The sequence below is a fragment of the Alexandromys fortis genome, unplaced genomic scaffold (genome assembly GCF_014885135.2).
Source record: "Alexandromys fortis isolate MF-2015 unplaced genomic scaffold, M_Fortis_MF-2015_v1.1 scaffold_148, whole genome shotgun sequence".
Taxonomy (NCBI): domain Eukaryota; kingdom Metazoa; phylum Chordata; class Mammalia; order Rodentia; family Cricetidae; genus Alexandromys; species Alexandromys fortis.
Window position 1 is genome coordinate 3,150,973 of NW_026068019.1, and position 14,698 is coordinate 3,165,670.

General features: G+C 42.9%; 1 protein-coding gene across 1 annotated transcript in view; it reads left to right on the forward strand.

Moving 5' to 3' along the window:
* The window catches only part of Ttc27 (tetratricopeptide repeat domain 27), a 129,231-nt gene that overhangs the window by 87,514 nt on the left and 27,019 nt on the right, over positions 1-14,698 (forward strand). Inside the window, exon 14 of the mRNA XM_050162979.1 lies at positions 10,570-10,668. Coding sequence (XP_050018936.1) covers positions 10,570-10,668 — 99 coding nt within the window. The remainder of the gene's footprint in view (positions 1-10,569; positions 10,669-14,698) is intronic.

The window sequence follows — 14,698 nt, forward strand, 5'->3', positions numbered from 1 at the left end:
GGGCGAGCAGGAGCTGTGGCGATCGCTGGAACAAAGCCGTGCCTGCTGACCTAAAGCGGGCGGGCGAGCAAGCACACGCTCTGGCGACCGTGTTCGGGGCCGCGATTGCGCAAGCAGGCGCTGTGGCGATCGCGTTTGGGGCCGCGCGGCTGCTGGCGGGGGAGCGCGGCTGCCGGCGGGGGAGTCGGCAGCCTTGAGTGGCTGACCGCCTCCGCCCAGGATCTGCTGTGGACACAGCGGGTCTAAAGAGCGGGTGCTGTGCCCCACGTGGGTGCCAAATGCAGCGGTCGGATTAATAATCACCAAAGATAATAGGTATTTGAACAAGTTTAATAACAAAACCAGACTCACGAAACCAAGGTTCCAGCGGAGTAGCCGGCAGAGCTAGGAGAGTAAGGGAAGGGGCGCGCAGCCTCTGCCCGCCCAATATATCAGTAAACATACGCCCGAGGGCAGCCCGCCCCCAAGGGGAGGGCTTATCCCTACACAAAAAGGTCCCGCGAGCACAGCATAGAGAGAGCTCGCCTATCTACCCCTGTTTTTCTACCTGGGCTCCAGGCAGCCACACCCTAGCCAGATGTGATTGGCTGAGCTTCCCCATCAGGTGAAGTGATTGGATGAGAGACTGTCTTCTCTCTGTGTGTCAGACTTTGTATTTGTTCTCATTTCACTGGTCCTGGCACCTGCACATGTGCACTGGTTTGATCTGATGGAGACTCTACCCCTTGCCTATGTGTAGATAGCAGACGCAGGAAATGTCTTTTACACTGAAAACATCAATTTGTCTAGAATAGGGGAGGCTGACCTTTTGGTTCCTCAGGGTCACACAAGATGGAAAAGAACTTTCTTACACCACACATTAAATCTACAGGCAATAATGAAAGCCTATGAGAACAAGTCTGTACAGTTTGTGTGACAGACATTTGCTATTACAGATAGGCAGCAAGTCTGTCACAGACTGATCCTAACCGTGCAGCACCTTCAGAGGGTCTTTTAAGGTTATTGAGCAGGCCCTGTTTGTGACCACTAATAAAGAAAATGAACATATCTAAGTCACAAACTTTGTGGACTTTTAAAAACACATAAATGTGACAGACAATTACAAAGGAACATAGAACATTGCGTCCGACAACAGAATGTGTCGGTATCTGGTTTGGTGGAAGCAGTTGCAGTTCTTGGTCAGCTCTAAGTGCTCATCAGACAGCTTGGTTCTCATGGGACTCTCGGTGTGCTTTGGTGAGAACAGTTGCTCATGTGGGCTGGAGAGTTGCTCAGCTGTTAAGAACACAGCACGGCGCTCTTGCCGAGAACTGGAGTTCGGTTCCTAGCAACCATCCATAACTCCAGTTCTAGGGGACCCGATACCTTCCTCTGACCTCCTCAGGCACCAGCCATACACATGGTGCACTTACATGCAGGCAGGTAGGCAAAACACTCATGCACATGAAATAAATACATCTAAAAACGGTTCGTAAAGTAGTTGCTCACAAATCTAGGTGTTGCCATAGATGACATGAATAACTCATGGTGTTTAAAAGCCGGGAAAACACATGATCACATTTTTTTTCTTTAAGATGAATGTTAGGTTGCAGCTTTATGTGTAAGTTGGCAGGTTACATAGATTTGTGTCAATTGAAAATGGAGTCCTGAATATACCAAAAATACTATTTTCATGGAAATTCCAAAATCTGTTTAAATTCTGTGTCAAATTGAGAAGCAAAACTACATATTTTGTTCACAGGATAGTATTTATCTTGTGTGTCAGGATGCTTAAAATTGCTTTAATCTGCCGGGCGATGGTGGCGCACGCCTTTAATCCCAGCACTCCGGAGGCAGAGGCAGGCGGATCTCTGTGAGTTCGAGACCAGCCTGGTCTACAGAGCTAGTTCCAGGACAGGCTCCAAAGCCACAGAGAAACCCTGTCTCAAAAAAAACCAAAAAAACAAAAAAAAAAAATTGCCTTAATCTGGACTTGCCATACTTGCAGCTCGATACATTGGTTTTACATCAAAGAAACGTAAACTCATTTAAGTGAGTGATTAAATCCATGGAAAATGACAAGTCTATAAGCTAGGTTTTGTTGTCAAGTTCTGGTAACTTTTGATAACTACAAGCAACGTGATGGTGAGTTGAAAATCATTAAATCTTTTTGATATTTCACCTTGATTTAGCCATCTTATTCCTGAAAAGTAGTGATGTTGCCTAGACCTCCCCCCTTTGTTTTGTTGAAAAGAGCCTGGGCAGTTTTAAGGAATTCCTGTAATTGATGATGATTTGTCCCTTATAAAATTCAGTCTTGATAGCAATTTATATGATGTTACCCACTCGTGTTGTTCGCTTGTTTACACTTTATTTATTTATTTATTTATTTATTTATTTATTTATTAAGGCAAGATTTCTCTGTGTAACTCTGGCTGTCTTGGGACTCACTCTGTAGATTTGCCTGCTTCTGTATTCTATATTCTGGGACTAAGAGCATGCGCTGCCACCACCCGGCAGCTATTACCCTCTTTAATGCTTTTGACTATACATTTTCTTGATGTACTGTGCAGTGATGCTTCATTGAATGTGAGTTTGGGGGCAGTAATTGTATCATCTAATATTAATTTTCTGAGACCTTGATTTTTGCCTACCATCTGCAGGACACACCAAGTAATTAGCCAGATATGCTGATTCTCTTTGAGCCAGGTCATTTTACTACTTCGCATACATTTCTTTAGCTGTGCCTTTAATGGCACTAAAAGCCGTTTCCTCAGTGTCACCATCAATACAGTCAGCAAGTTGAGCCCTATTTGTGGCTCTAGTGTTGTCATCCACCCAAAGAGGAAGTGTGTATTTCACTTAACTTCGTGTGATATTGCAGTGCAACTTGGTGAGTTACAAAATTCACACTCAAGAACCATTTAATCACGTTCCAAACACATAAAAAATCAAAAAAAAATCTCATAGTGCTGTAAGTAAGTGTATGATATTTGTGTCAGGCCATATTTATATCCTAGAGCTCATACAGCTCATGGGCTGCTGCTGGGATAGTCCTGGTTTAAGATTGACAATGGATCTCCACAAACTTTCATTTTGTGAAACTGGGATTCTTAAGTCCATTGGCAAGTCCCCATTTCCCCTTCCTTTCAACTTCTGGCAGCCACCATTTGCTTCCCTTCTTATGGATTTAACTATTCTACACACTTCATAAGAGCAGAGCCATTCAGGGTTTGTCTCTTTTTTCTTATGTGTATGGGTGTTTGGCTTGCATGTATATAAGTACATCACAGTGTTGGATTCCCCAGAACTGGGTTTACAGACATTTGTGAGCTAACCTGTGGGTACTGGGAACCTAGTCCTGGTCATCTCAAGAGCAGCCAGTGCTCTTAACTTCTGAGCTATCTTTCCACCCGCAGTATTTGTCTTTGAGGACTGGTTTATTTCACTTAGCGGAGTGTCCTCAGGGTTCCTCTGTGCTACAGTGGATATGAGAACCCCTTCTGTTTTCCTGCTCATTGGGTGGAGACTCAGATTGCTCCCACCTCTTGCCTTTTATGGATAGTGCTGAAATGGTATGAAAATGAGTGTGCCAAAAAGATAGACCTGGTAGTCTTTTATACCGAAAACAAACAAACAGAAAACAAAACAAAAAACAGATAATGCTTTTTTTTAAATTAGCTTTAGAAAAATTAGGTTTCATTATGGTATTTTCAAACAAAAGGGGTGTTTAAGGTGTGTGTGTGTGTGTCTGCTAGCATGTGTACGCATGTGTGTGTGCATATTGACAGGTTGAGCTAACTGCTTGCTTTGCCACTCTGAATACTGCGTAGTCAGTCTCCTCCAAACCAGGTGGCAGATAGCATTCTGGAGAATAGGATACATTCACATACAGTGCTCTAATGAAGTTAACGGGTGTTACTTGGCCCCCCAAATGCTTAGTATATAACTTTGGCGTTGGTTTGCATTGGCAGCTGTACCGACTCAGCTATTCTAACTGCATGTGATTATGTAATTTCTAGAGGTAATTTTGGTTTTCATAATGGGGAAGTGAAGGTATGTGCTATTTGGTTTCTGAAAGGGAGAGATACCAGAGTTGCAGGGGAAAAAGTACCCATAATGCACAGCATAGCTATGCTATCTTTACTAATTTTTTCTGGCATATCATGTCAGTAGCACTCTGGTTGAAAAACTGTACCCTAATTTAAATCACTCTTTCAGAGGTTGTAAAGCCCAACTTTGGTATTGTACTTTACAATTTTTGCTTTTCTAGATAACTGCACTGATTCTGGCAGTTGTAGTAGCCTCGCTGAAAGGTTACCTCGCCGTAGACTCCGTATGAGCTGGGAAAAGGAATTCTCTATCTTAGCCTGCTGTAGCCTCATTGCTGAGTGCCTAGAGGCAAATGAGACTGATGGTCAGGAAAGGTCAGAGAAGGCCTGATGGAGAAGTATTGATGTGGACCTAAAGAGCATGTTAGATTCGGAGAGACGTGAAATCTGGGAACACGTCTTCTGGGAACCAGAGCCTGTGTTTGCAAGCATGGTCATTTAGAAAAGCAAAGATTCTTGATAACTGTAGAGTTTGACTTCATTTTATTCTGTCGTAATAGTAATAATATAGCATCTAGTATTGCATGTGACCAGGTTCCAGGTCCTGTTGTGTAAGCCCTCTGAGAGTATCCTTAGCCAGCAGCACAGCCACCAAGGTCCTTCTGTTTTCACCCTCTTTGTAGATGAAGAAATAGAAGTGTTAGTCATTTGAATCAGCTCCTGGAATTCTTGAGGACTGGGGCTGATGTTCAGCCTGTCCATCAGTCCAGCTCCAGAGCTGCTCTTCTCTGAGGAGTTGATGGAAGGAGATAATGCTGTGTTGGCCAAGGCCAAGTCCTAGAGAGCCCTGAGTACCTTACGTGGTCAGCTTACAAGGCTTTTTTTTCCCCTTTAATGGAGACCTCATTGGGCCTCATGAGAAGCAAAATAAAGTTGTAAGATTGCTTTCCGGGAACTGTGCAGCACTTGATAACCTGGTTAGTTTCTAGAGGCCTCCCTGCTAGCCAGGCCTCTGTAGCCCGGTGTCTGTGATTTCATCATCCCAAGGCCTGTTCTTGTCCTTCATGTATAGGGGCAAATGTTGTTTGTCATTTTAGAGGTTTTGTTTTGTTTTGAGACAGGTTCTTGCTATATAGCTTAGTTTGGCTTTGAACTTTTTTTTTAACCCCCCTCAGCCTCCCTAATACTGGGTTTATGAACATGTGCCACTATGGCTGGCTCTTCAATTTTTGAAAGAATAAAATATCTTTATTTGAAATGTAATCTGATAGTTTCTGTTGTAAGGTTTTATTGGTTGTGGAAGAAGTTTCAAGGAGGTTAGTGCTCACATTCCAGTGGGCGGACAGGATGGTGGACATGTGTGGATAATATGTACAGAAAAAGAAAAGATTCTTTCCTTTTTTTTCTTCCATTCTCTTATTGGCAAGCAATAAAAAACAAAACTCCTAAGATCTAACATGTTGAACTGCCAAGAGATACGAACCCAGTGGTAACAGCTGGGCTGTAACTGACACTCAGAACAGTGGGGAGGATACCTGAGACCTGCTTCTGAGTCCTAAGAACTCCAAGGAGCATGATCAGGCCAGTCTGTTCTATGCTTTCATATGTCACTCCACAGAGTCAGCATGTGTGTAAGTTAGCTCAGTTCTGGTACACAATCAGCTCTCTGTAGTAAACGTGGGACCTCCCTGCCTATTGCATTGCCTGAGTAATGGTGGCAAATTACTATTGTCCCGTTATCTGTAGCCCCACAGGAAGATAAACCTACCAGGAGAGTCTCAGGTGCATGTGACTCCAACATACTGTTAAGTATTTTGGAAAGAATACGCAAATAACAGAACAGCTGTGACAGAGCCAAACAGCAAGAAGAGAAACAGCCTTAAAGAACCAGTAGCCTGCAGTAAAAGGAAACCAATGGAGGAAACTGCCCCTTTTGGGAGACAGTGATGCTGACAGGTGAGAGTTTGTGCACCCTCAATGGGGAGAATCTAAGATGGCGGTGCGAAGTCGCTATCGAACAGTGGTGATCTTGGATTTGGCCCAGTACGTTTCCTGTTTGATGACCTGCATTGACAGCCGGTTTGCATTTGTGCCATGGGGCTGAGCTAGAGAAGTAGAAGGCAGAGAATGGAGAATGGGTGTGCTTTTAGGGCTAGATTCTGTTAACCTTTAGCACACGTGACACAGATGCAGACCCATTGGTCCCAAAGGGACTTAGAAAAGTATGAGTCTTGATTATTGAAACTGCCTTCTCTCTAGGTCATGTTTTTCTCTTGGCTTCTTTTGAGTTGATGTCTAACTCCTCTGTAGCTCTTCAAACCCACGCATGGGTTCTGAATACTTTTCTTATGGCCAGTGTGTTTATCCCACCACCAGATGGCACCAGCGGACCTCTGAACCCTTTCACTTCTGGGGAGTCTTATAGCTTTGTTAACCCCCACCTCCTTTACCACCCAGGGGCGAGATGCAGAAGTTTGGTATAACAACTGGAGCCGCAGAGGTGCTCAGAACCCCTCAGTCAGCCATCTTCTCATGTCTGTTGTACCCTCTGTGGCTCTGGCGGGAAAATCTAGCAGATCATGTTCATGTTCTTTAAAAAAAAAATTTAAAACACTTAAACAATCGTTGTTTAAATACAGGCATCATTTTATCGAAAATAAACAGTGTCTGCTTTTGTGTTTCTGTATTGGCTCCTACACATCGGACTCTGGCTTCTACAGGTCATGGCCAGCAGTAGCCATGGCTCCTAACTTTGTCCAGATGTGAGCTCTATAGCAATCTCAACAGAGCCTCTCTCTCAAGTGGTTGTTTCTTTCCATTCTTGGCCAGACCCTTTCAGCTCTCCCCTCTATCTGAGCATACCCATCCACCCGTTGCTGCTTCTCTGCCTGTCTGCATAGCCCTGTCAAGACAGTCTTTGGGAAAGGAGCCGTGCTCTGTTGTGTTCTGAAGGTAAATTAACAAACAGATGCATAAATCTCTTGGTGTTCCAGTACATGTTATCTGGAGACAGGTGGGTCATTTGTGGGTAAGATGGTGTGTTAGGAGGCAGTATGGCTAAGTGGAAAGGATGTGGACTTTGAAGTGACACTAATGGTTGCATAGCTCCTGCTCATTCAGCGTTTCCTTATCGGGTGACATTCCCTGGCAGAGTTTTTGTGAGGAAGACATGAAGGTATAATGGAAAGCTCACAGTGTCAATGCCTGTCATATTTAATAGCTGCTTGTTAAGTAAAAGTTATTTTGACTAGAGAAAGGGAACAAGAGTGATTCTAGTATATGAAAGGCTGGGTTGGATGTGGCTAGGCAAAAATAATACATACTGTGGCTACCAGAAATTTGGGGGTACTGCCAGTGTCACCTTAAGGTACTGGGGATACTGGGGTCTTCTCTTGATGTTCTTAGGCCCATTAGTAAAATAATTTAACAATCAACTCAAATGGAAAATTGAGCACAGTGTGTTTAGCATTCAAAAGAAAACTTCCAGAGCCGGCAAGCTGTGAATCTTAGCAGCTGCCTCGGGGAGAGAAGGAAAAAGTTTGTCCTTTGAGTTAAGCTGGCATGGAGGTGACACACAGGAGACACACGGTGACAGGCAGCCACATGGTAGCATGGGGGTGGTGTTTAGAGAAAGAATAAGGAAGCCTAAAGCTGTAGAAAAAGCATATTTAGGATCTGACCAGCACCCTAAAGAGTCAAGAGAGAAAAAGAGAAGGCTGTATGTTTCTACTTAGAAAGGTGCGCGCCTTTTGGGGCTCTGGACCAGGCCAGGAAGCAGGAAGGGAATTTCATGACTCATCAAAGGGCTCCTTACTCTGCCAGTTTCCTTAGCATGCTTTAAGGTGAGCTCACCTTCCTGGGGGTGACCCTACCTTCCTGAGCGATGGTCCCTTAGCCAGGCCTGGGTTTACTCCTAAGGGCAGAGACAGTGGCGGGTCATCTACAAGTCTGCAAGTCCTGGGTACACATCTCAAGCATTTTATATATTTAATAACACGTTGAAGCAATCTCATTTTGTGTATATAGGATTAGATATTATTAAAATAAACTTGTAAAATGTAGCCACCAGGACATGTAATGAAGCTACTCACCTACCCACCCAACAGCTCTGGGCTAAATAATAGTGATCGCAGAGCTGAAAGAATTCAGCTGTGCTTTGGGGACTTCTGTGAAAGTTTCTGAGGTCTCTTGATTTGTTCATTGCATATATATTGGATTGGCGTGTGTGCTTGCACATGCATGTGTGACTAACCCTGCATGTGTGTGCGTCAGCAGACAGCTTGACGCCTGTCCCTTCATCTTGTTGAGGTACAGTCTCTTGTCACTGCAGGCCTGCGGGGCAAGTGCTATGACTTGCTGAGCCTCGCATGGGCCCCACCAGTCATTATTGCTAGTGCTAGTTTAAGTAATAATTTCAAAGTAAGTAAAGGAAATGCCAAAGATTGTCCACAATTCTTCAAATTCCAAAGCCCTCAGTTGAGAAATAAAAAATCAAAATGGTGCAGCAGGTCAGCCACAAGCAGTGGGGAGACCCTGTAGTTTAAAAATGGGACCTTCACAGGATGCCTAAAGGGCTCTTCCTCCTCCGTGGTTACCTGGTGATGATAGATGCCAGCTAGCAGTTAACTGACTGTGGGACTTTCACTCCATGCAAATTGTTCAAACAACTTCAAAAAATAACCAAAGGTAAAGGACACAAGAATCATATTAATACTTTATATTAGATGAAGTCATCTGTCTAAATTTTCATTAAAAAATTTAAGATACTGAGTATAAGGCATTAACTGGTCTTTAAAATTTAAAAGTAAATAATAACCCTCATCAGACCAGTGTGGGTTAGAGCTATATCATAAGTGCTGTTATTTGCAGTATTTCTTAATCTTTTCTGGTGGATTGAAAAATAAGGTTTTTCATTTGTATCTTGATTTTATACAGACTCTTTTTTATATCAACATGTGGGGAAGAGAATTTGGTATTTTTGGCAGCTGAGGCCCAGACATTTTGAGACGCTTGAAGGCAGTTTGCAGTGTTCCTAACTTAGTTCCAGAGTGCAGTGAGATAGTCCTCATTCCAAGTGGTTTAGGGTTCATTGCCTCTAGTCTGCTGTCTGGGAAGGGACCCTTGCATTGTAAGTACCACTTTGTACAGAACGAACGGCTACTGGTAAAATCCATGAGGAATCGGGTTGTTATTGTGTGCCAGTGACCCTGGCACCTGAGGCGCTGGGACAGATGGATCCATGAGTTTGATACCAGTTTGGGCTGCAGAATGGGACCTGTGTAATCAACCAGAACCAAAGCCAAGCAAACAAATAAAAACCCAGATACGTCTTCGTTTCAGAGATGTTAAAACAAGGCTGTACCTGAGAACTGATGAAACACAGCATGAAGGTTTCAAAGCTTTGAACTTGTTTGGGAGGCAGGGGCTTGTTCTACTGTTGTCACATAGGTTAGTGTTGGACTTGGGTCCTTTTAGATTGTGTCGTGTTCAGGGAATGTGTTTTGGTACCTTGAATGGTTCTTTTCATTCAGTCTATTTAAAAAAAAAAAAAAACAGGTGAAAACCAAGTGGTAAGCTGTCTCACCTTGAAGTCCCATGGTTGGGGCAGCAAGCTGGTTTCCAGCAAGTCTCTTTGCTCCTTCTCCCACCAGATGCACTCCTGTCTCTGTTGCCTTCAGCTAGCCTCTACCAGGTCTGTTCTGCAGAAAGGCCTTGCCGGTTATTTATAGATTCTGCATTCAGAGTGAAGTGTTAAATTGCCTGAGGGTATTTGCCTTGGAAGCTTTCTCTCTAACTATCAGCTAAAAATCTTTATCTGTTTAAAGAGGCCTCTACCCTCCTTATGGACCAGGTTTTTGTGGGACTGGTTAGGGAAGAGGGACTTTGAGGTAGCTCCTCCTCTGCGGGCACAGGGGAGGCGGGGCCAGATGCTGAGTGTGTCATTTCCTTTCCCACTGCTCTCCTGCCTTTGTGTTCAGTCTCTAGGAAAGTAGGCGTCCATCCACCACTGGCTTTGTGACTGAGAGGAAAACAAACTCAACTCATAGTCAGTACATTTCTGACTAATGCCACTGAATTTTTACCAGCTACAGCTCCTTCTGACAGGTTCTACTGAATTTTAAGGAAACTCTGCACTGAACAGAATGCTTTTGTAATTACCTGTTTTCCAAATCTCAGCCTGATTCTCACCCTATCTCTTCCAAGTTTTTTTTCAGATGTGCCTACACAGAAACTTGCCAGGGAGGTTATCTGAGGGAATGGAGGATGAGAGCAGAACTCTGTCCTTGTGTTTGCGGCCCTTTGATCAGTTGCAAATAATATTAATATTGTACACACTTTCGTTGTTATATTAGCTTTGAAATTCGTGGTAAATTTTGTTCACTGGGTTTCCTACACTTAAACTCAACACAAGGCAATTAAAATGTAGTTCTGAATTCTGTACAGGAATGTGTTCTTTGATAGTATCTTAAATATGTTCAGATTGTATCCTCTAAATATCTTTATGTGTCTGATTAACTTTGACTTTTGGTCTTTGCAGCTTGGAGTCTGGTTTTCTCTAGGCTGTGCCTACTTGGCCTTGGAAGATTACATGGGCTCAGCGAAGGCGTTTCAGCGGTGCGTGACCCTAGAGCCTGATGTGAGTTTGGCCTTCTTCCTTGTTTCTTGTGTTCTTTTTTGTTATCTGAATATGCTGCAGAGCTCGGAGTAGCAGCTGCTTTTGTGGTAGAAGTATATATTTGATGGAAGGGCACACTCAGGGGATATGGTTTATCAGTCAAAATACTTTCTGGGGAATCATATCATAGTTAAAACTTGATTGGCCTGACTAGTACGGCACAGTGTCCTGTGTCTTTTATCGTTTATGAACATGCTTCCTATGTTAATTACATCACTAGAAGGCTATTGTTTTGATGTGGCGTCTCTCCCTTTCTGTTCAACAACTTTGTGGAAATGATAGCTCACATATAATGTTGCTATTTAAAATAATAATTAAGGATTTTAATTTTTTTTCAGTATATTTAGAGTTACAAAGTTAGTACATTTTAAAGCTCCTCCCCCCAAAGGAAGCCTGGCTGCGATCAGGACTCACTCCTCACCTTCTCTTCTCCAGCACTAGACAGTCACTGTCCCTGTAGATTTTCAGTCCCAGTGTTTCAGAGAAGCGGACTTAGTGGCTGGCTTCTTCCACTTACTCAGTGTTTTACAGCTGTCGTGTTGTGTTCTGCATCGGTGCTCCATTAACTTTTCCCTGACAGGTAATGTTCATTGTTGGGCAGAGCACAGTATCCACTTATCTGTCGATGGCATTTGGATCTTTTCTGCTTTGATGCCCTCCTGAATCCTTCTGCCATTAGCATTTGGTTACCAGTTTCTGGTGGACTCGTGCTTTCCTAGAGGATAAAGTGGGAGAGCTGCTGCATCTGATAGACTTTTCCAGACAGCCTTTTTATATTCCAAGTTTCTCAAATACTTGCCAACACCTGCTATTTTCTCCTTTTGTTGTAGCTGTCCTAGCTCGTGACTTCAATTTGTGTTTCTTTGATGGCTGGCTAATTATGTTAAATATTCTTGCATTTGCTTATTGACTGATTGATTGTCTTCTATGGGAAATGTATATTCACATCCTGTGTCCACTTAAAAATTTGTTTTTGATTGTTGAGGTGTAAGAATTCTTTATGTATTCTAATTATAAGGCCCTTATGAATTGTAGGTAACACCATCCTATTCTTTGTGTTTTTACTTTTTAAAAAAGATTTACTTATCTTATGTATACAAATACTTTGCCTGTATGCATGTATGTGTGCCATGTGTATACCTGGTGCTTGCATGTAGAAGAGATCAGAAGAGTGCATCAGATCCCCTGGACTGAGGTTATAGGTGGTGTGAGTCACTGTGTGGGTGCTAGGAATCAAACCTAAGTTCACTACAAGAACAATAAGTGCTCTTAACTGTAGGGCTGTCCCGCCAGCCCCTTTCACTTTTTTTTTTTTTTTTTTTGGTTTTTCGAGACAGGGTTTCTCTGTAGCTTTGGAGCCTGTCCTGGAACTAGCTCTTGTAGACCAGGCTGGCCTTGAACTCACAGAGATCCGCCTGCCTCTGCCTCCCCAGTGCTGGGATTACAGGCGTGCACCACCACCACCCGGCCCCTTTCACTTTCTTAATGATGCCATTTAAAGCAAAAAATTATAAATATTTAAAATTTTTAGTTTTATGTGTATGGGTATTTTGCCTGCACATACGTGTGGGCATCACATGCAAGCCTAGTGCCTATGGAGGTCAGAGGAGGGTCCCAGATTCCCCTGCTTCCACCATGTGGGTCCAGGAATGGAGAGGTAGTCAGACATGATGTCAGTGCCTTTACCTGCTGAGGTTCTCTCTGGCCCTTATTGCTATTGTGTGTTTTGTGTGTGTATGGGCATGGTGCATGTGTGGCATGTGTGAAGATCAGAGGACAATCTCTGGAGTTGCTTCTCTCTTTCCATGAGTTCTGGGCATCCAGTTCAGAACCTCAGGCCTATATGCAGCAAGCACTTTTATCCACAGAACCACCTTATTGGCTCAAAAGCTTCAAACGTTTTGTGTTTGTTTAGTCTGGAGTTTTGGAGACCAGTTCTTGTTATTGTGTGTGCTAACCTGGATCTTACTGTGCAGCTCAAGATGGCTGACCTTGAATTCAAGATCCTGTCTAGTCCAGTGATGACAACTAACTCATCTGTTCTTTTCCCTCTGTTTCTAGTTCATTGCCAGAGCAAGTTCCGATGACCAAAACCCCCCATCCTTTATTTTTTTTTCTTTCATTATTGGAGCTTGAATTCAGAGTTTCGTACATGTTAGGCAAGTGCTCTACCACTGAGCTACGTTTCCAGTGCTGTCCTTTCCTTTTCTTCTAAGAGCTTGTGTCATTTCAGCTCCAGACTTTTTAAGAAGTTTTGTGTATGGAGTAAGGAAGGGTTCCAGTTTCTTTCTTTTACCTGTGGATGTCCAGTAATACCAGTCACTTGTTTAAAAGACTATTTTGCCCCCACTGAATATTCTTGTCATTCTGGTCAAAAATCAGTTGACCGTAAATACGGGTTCAATTATAGACTGCCAGTTAGATTTCATCAGCTATCGCGTCTGCGTGCTAACCCACTCACAGAGGCTCAAGGTGAGGTTTAAGAATGCTGAGTGCGAGCACTGAAACTTGGTTCTTTGCCGTGATTGTTGTGGCTATTTAGGGTTCCTTAAATTTTCATGTCAAATTTTAACATCAACTTCTGCGGACGCTAAATAAATGAGTAAATAAATGAAACGTATGGGCGGTATCTGAGGTGTTGATATGGGTTTCATTTGATCTGCACTGTGGTATTACCACCGCGGGTGTGGAAAACCTAAAACCTGCTTTCTTTCCTCCTTTTTCTAAGACTGACCACCAACCAACTTCCCTCCCTCCCTCCCTCCCTGTGTGTTGGGGGAGAATGTACATGGTATGCATGCATATGGAGGCCAGAGGAGGCCTGTGGAGTTGATTTTCTTCTACCTTGTAGGTCCCGGTGATCAAACTCAAGTTGTTAGGCTTGGCACCGAGCACCTTGACCCACTGAAGCATCCTGCTAGCCCCCTGTTGAGCCCTATACATTGTATGTGGTTGTTAAGTCTCTGCGGTTCCTTATTTTCCTTCTGGAAGACTGAGCTTTATTTTCGCATTCAGTTAATTTACTTATGGGTTATCTTGAATTAAGCTTTGTTAGAATAAATTTGGGACTGTTGTTTTCTAAGTTATAATCGTCCTGTTAGGAGATCAGCTTTCTTGGACTGAGTTGTCATGTTAGACAGTAAGAACTCTTCCTCCTGATTGGTCAGAACTTTAAACTCCTGGTACTGTGTGACCTCTAGCATGAAGCATTTGGGCATTTGTTTTTGTTTTTGTTGTTGTTTTGTTTTGTTTTTGTCGTGCAACAGTAAGTCTAGTGGTGTAGTAAAGCTTATTGCCCATCCTAGGACTCAGGATGCTTACTGAACTTTCTAGAACTTGATCTTTTACCTCTCTTCCATGGCGATTTGCTGCAGAACCCATTTGCCTTCTCAGCCCTGTAGTCTGGTCCCCTTCCTTCATTTCATCGGGCTGTGCTGTGACCAGTGTCTGCCTGTCTGTGTGGGGGCCAGGCAGCAGCTGGACTGCCTGCTGAGACCTCTCCCCCCCACCCCAGTGCTTATTTTGTTTACTCTGTAGAGTTTTATGGTGAGAAGGCTAGCCAGGTACTAGCTTTGCTACATCTGGACAGGGCGGTCAGTACCATTTAACTTTAAAATCCTATGTGTGGCAGTTAAAAGCTATATTTTATTAAAAAATTAGAAAAAAGTAGAATTCATAACATTCTTATTAGAATCAATATTTATGTAAGTCTTGATTTTACTTGAATAATAATAAATATAGACATATTAGTTAAATTATATTGTAAATTTTCTAACTATTTTATATGTCAAAATTTGAAAATAAAAATTTAACTGAACTGAATCACTGCTATGATACCTATGCCATTGGCTGATTGGGGTTTTTAAATTTCTTTTGTACGCTATAAAAATAAAGCTTAACTTTATGCCATTTTTTTCTTTCAAATACATTACTGAAAATTGTGGTTTTTGTTTCTTAGGAGTACATATCAGACTAGGAAAATGGGTTGTAT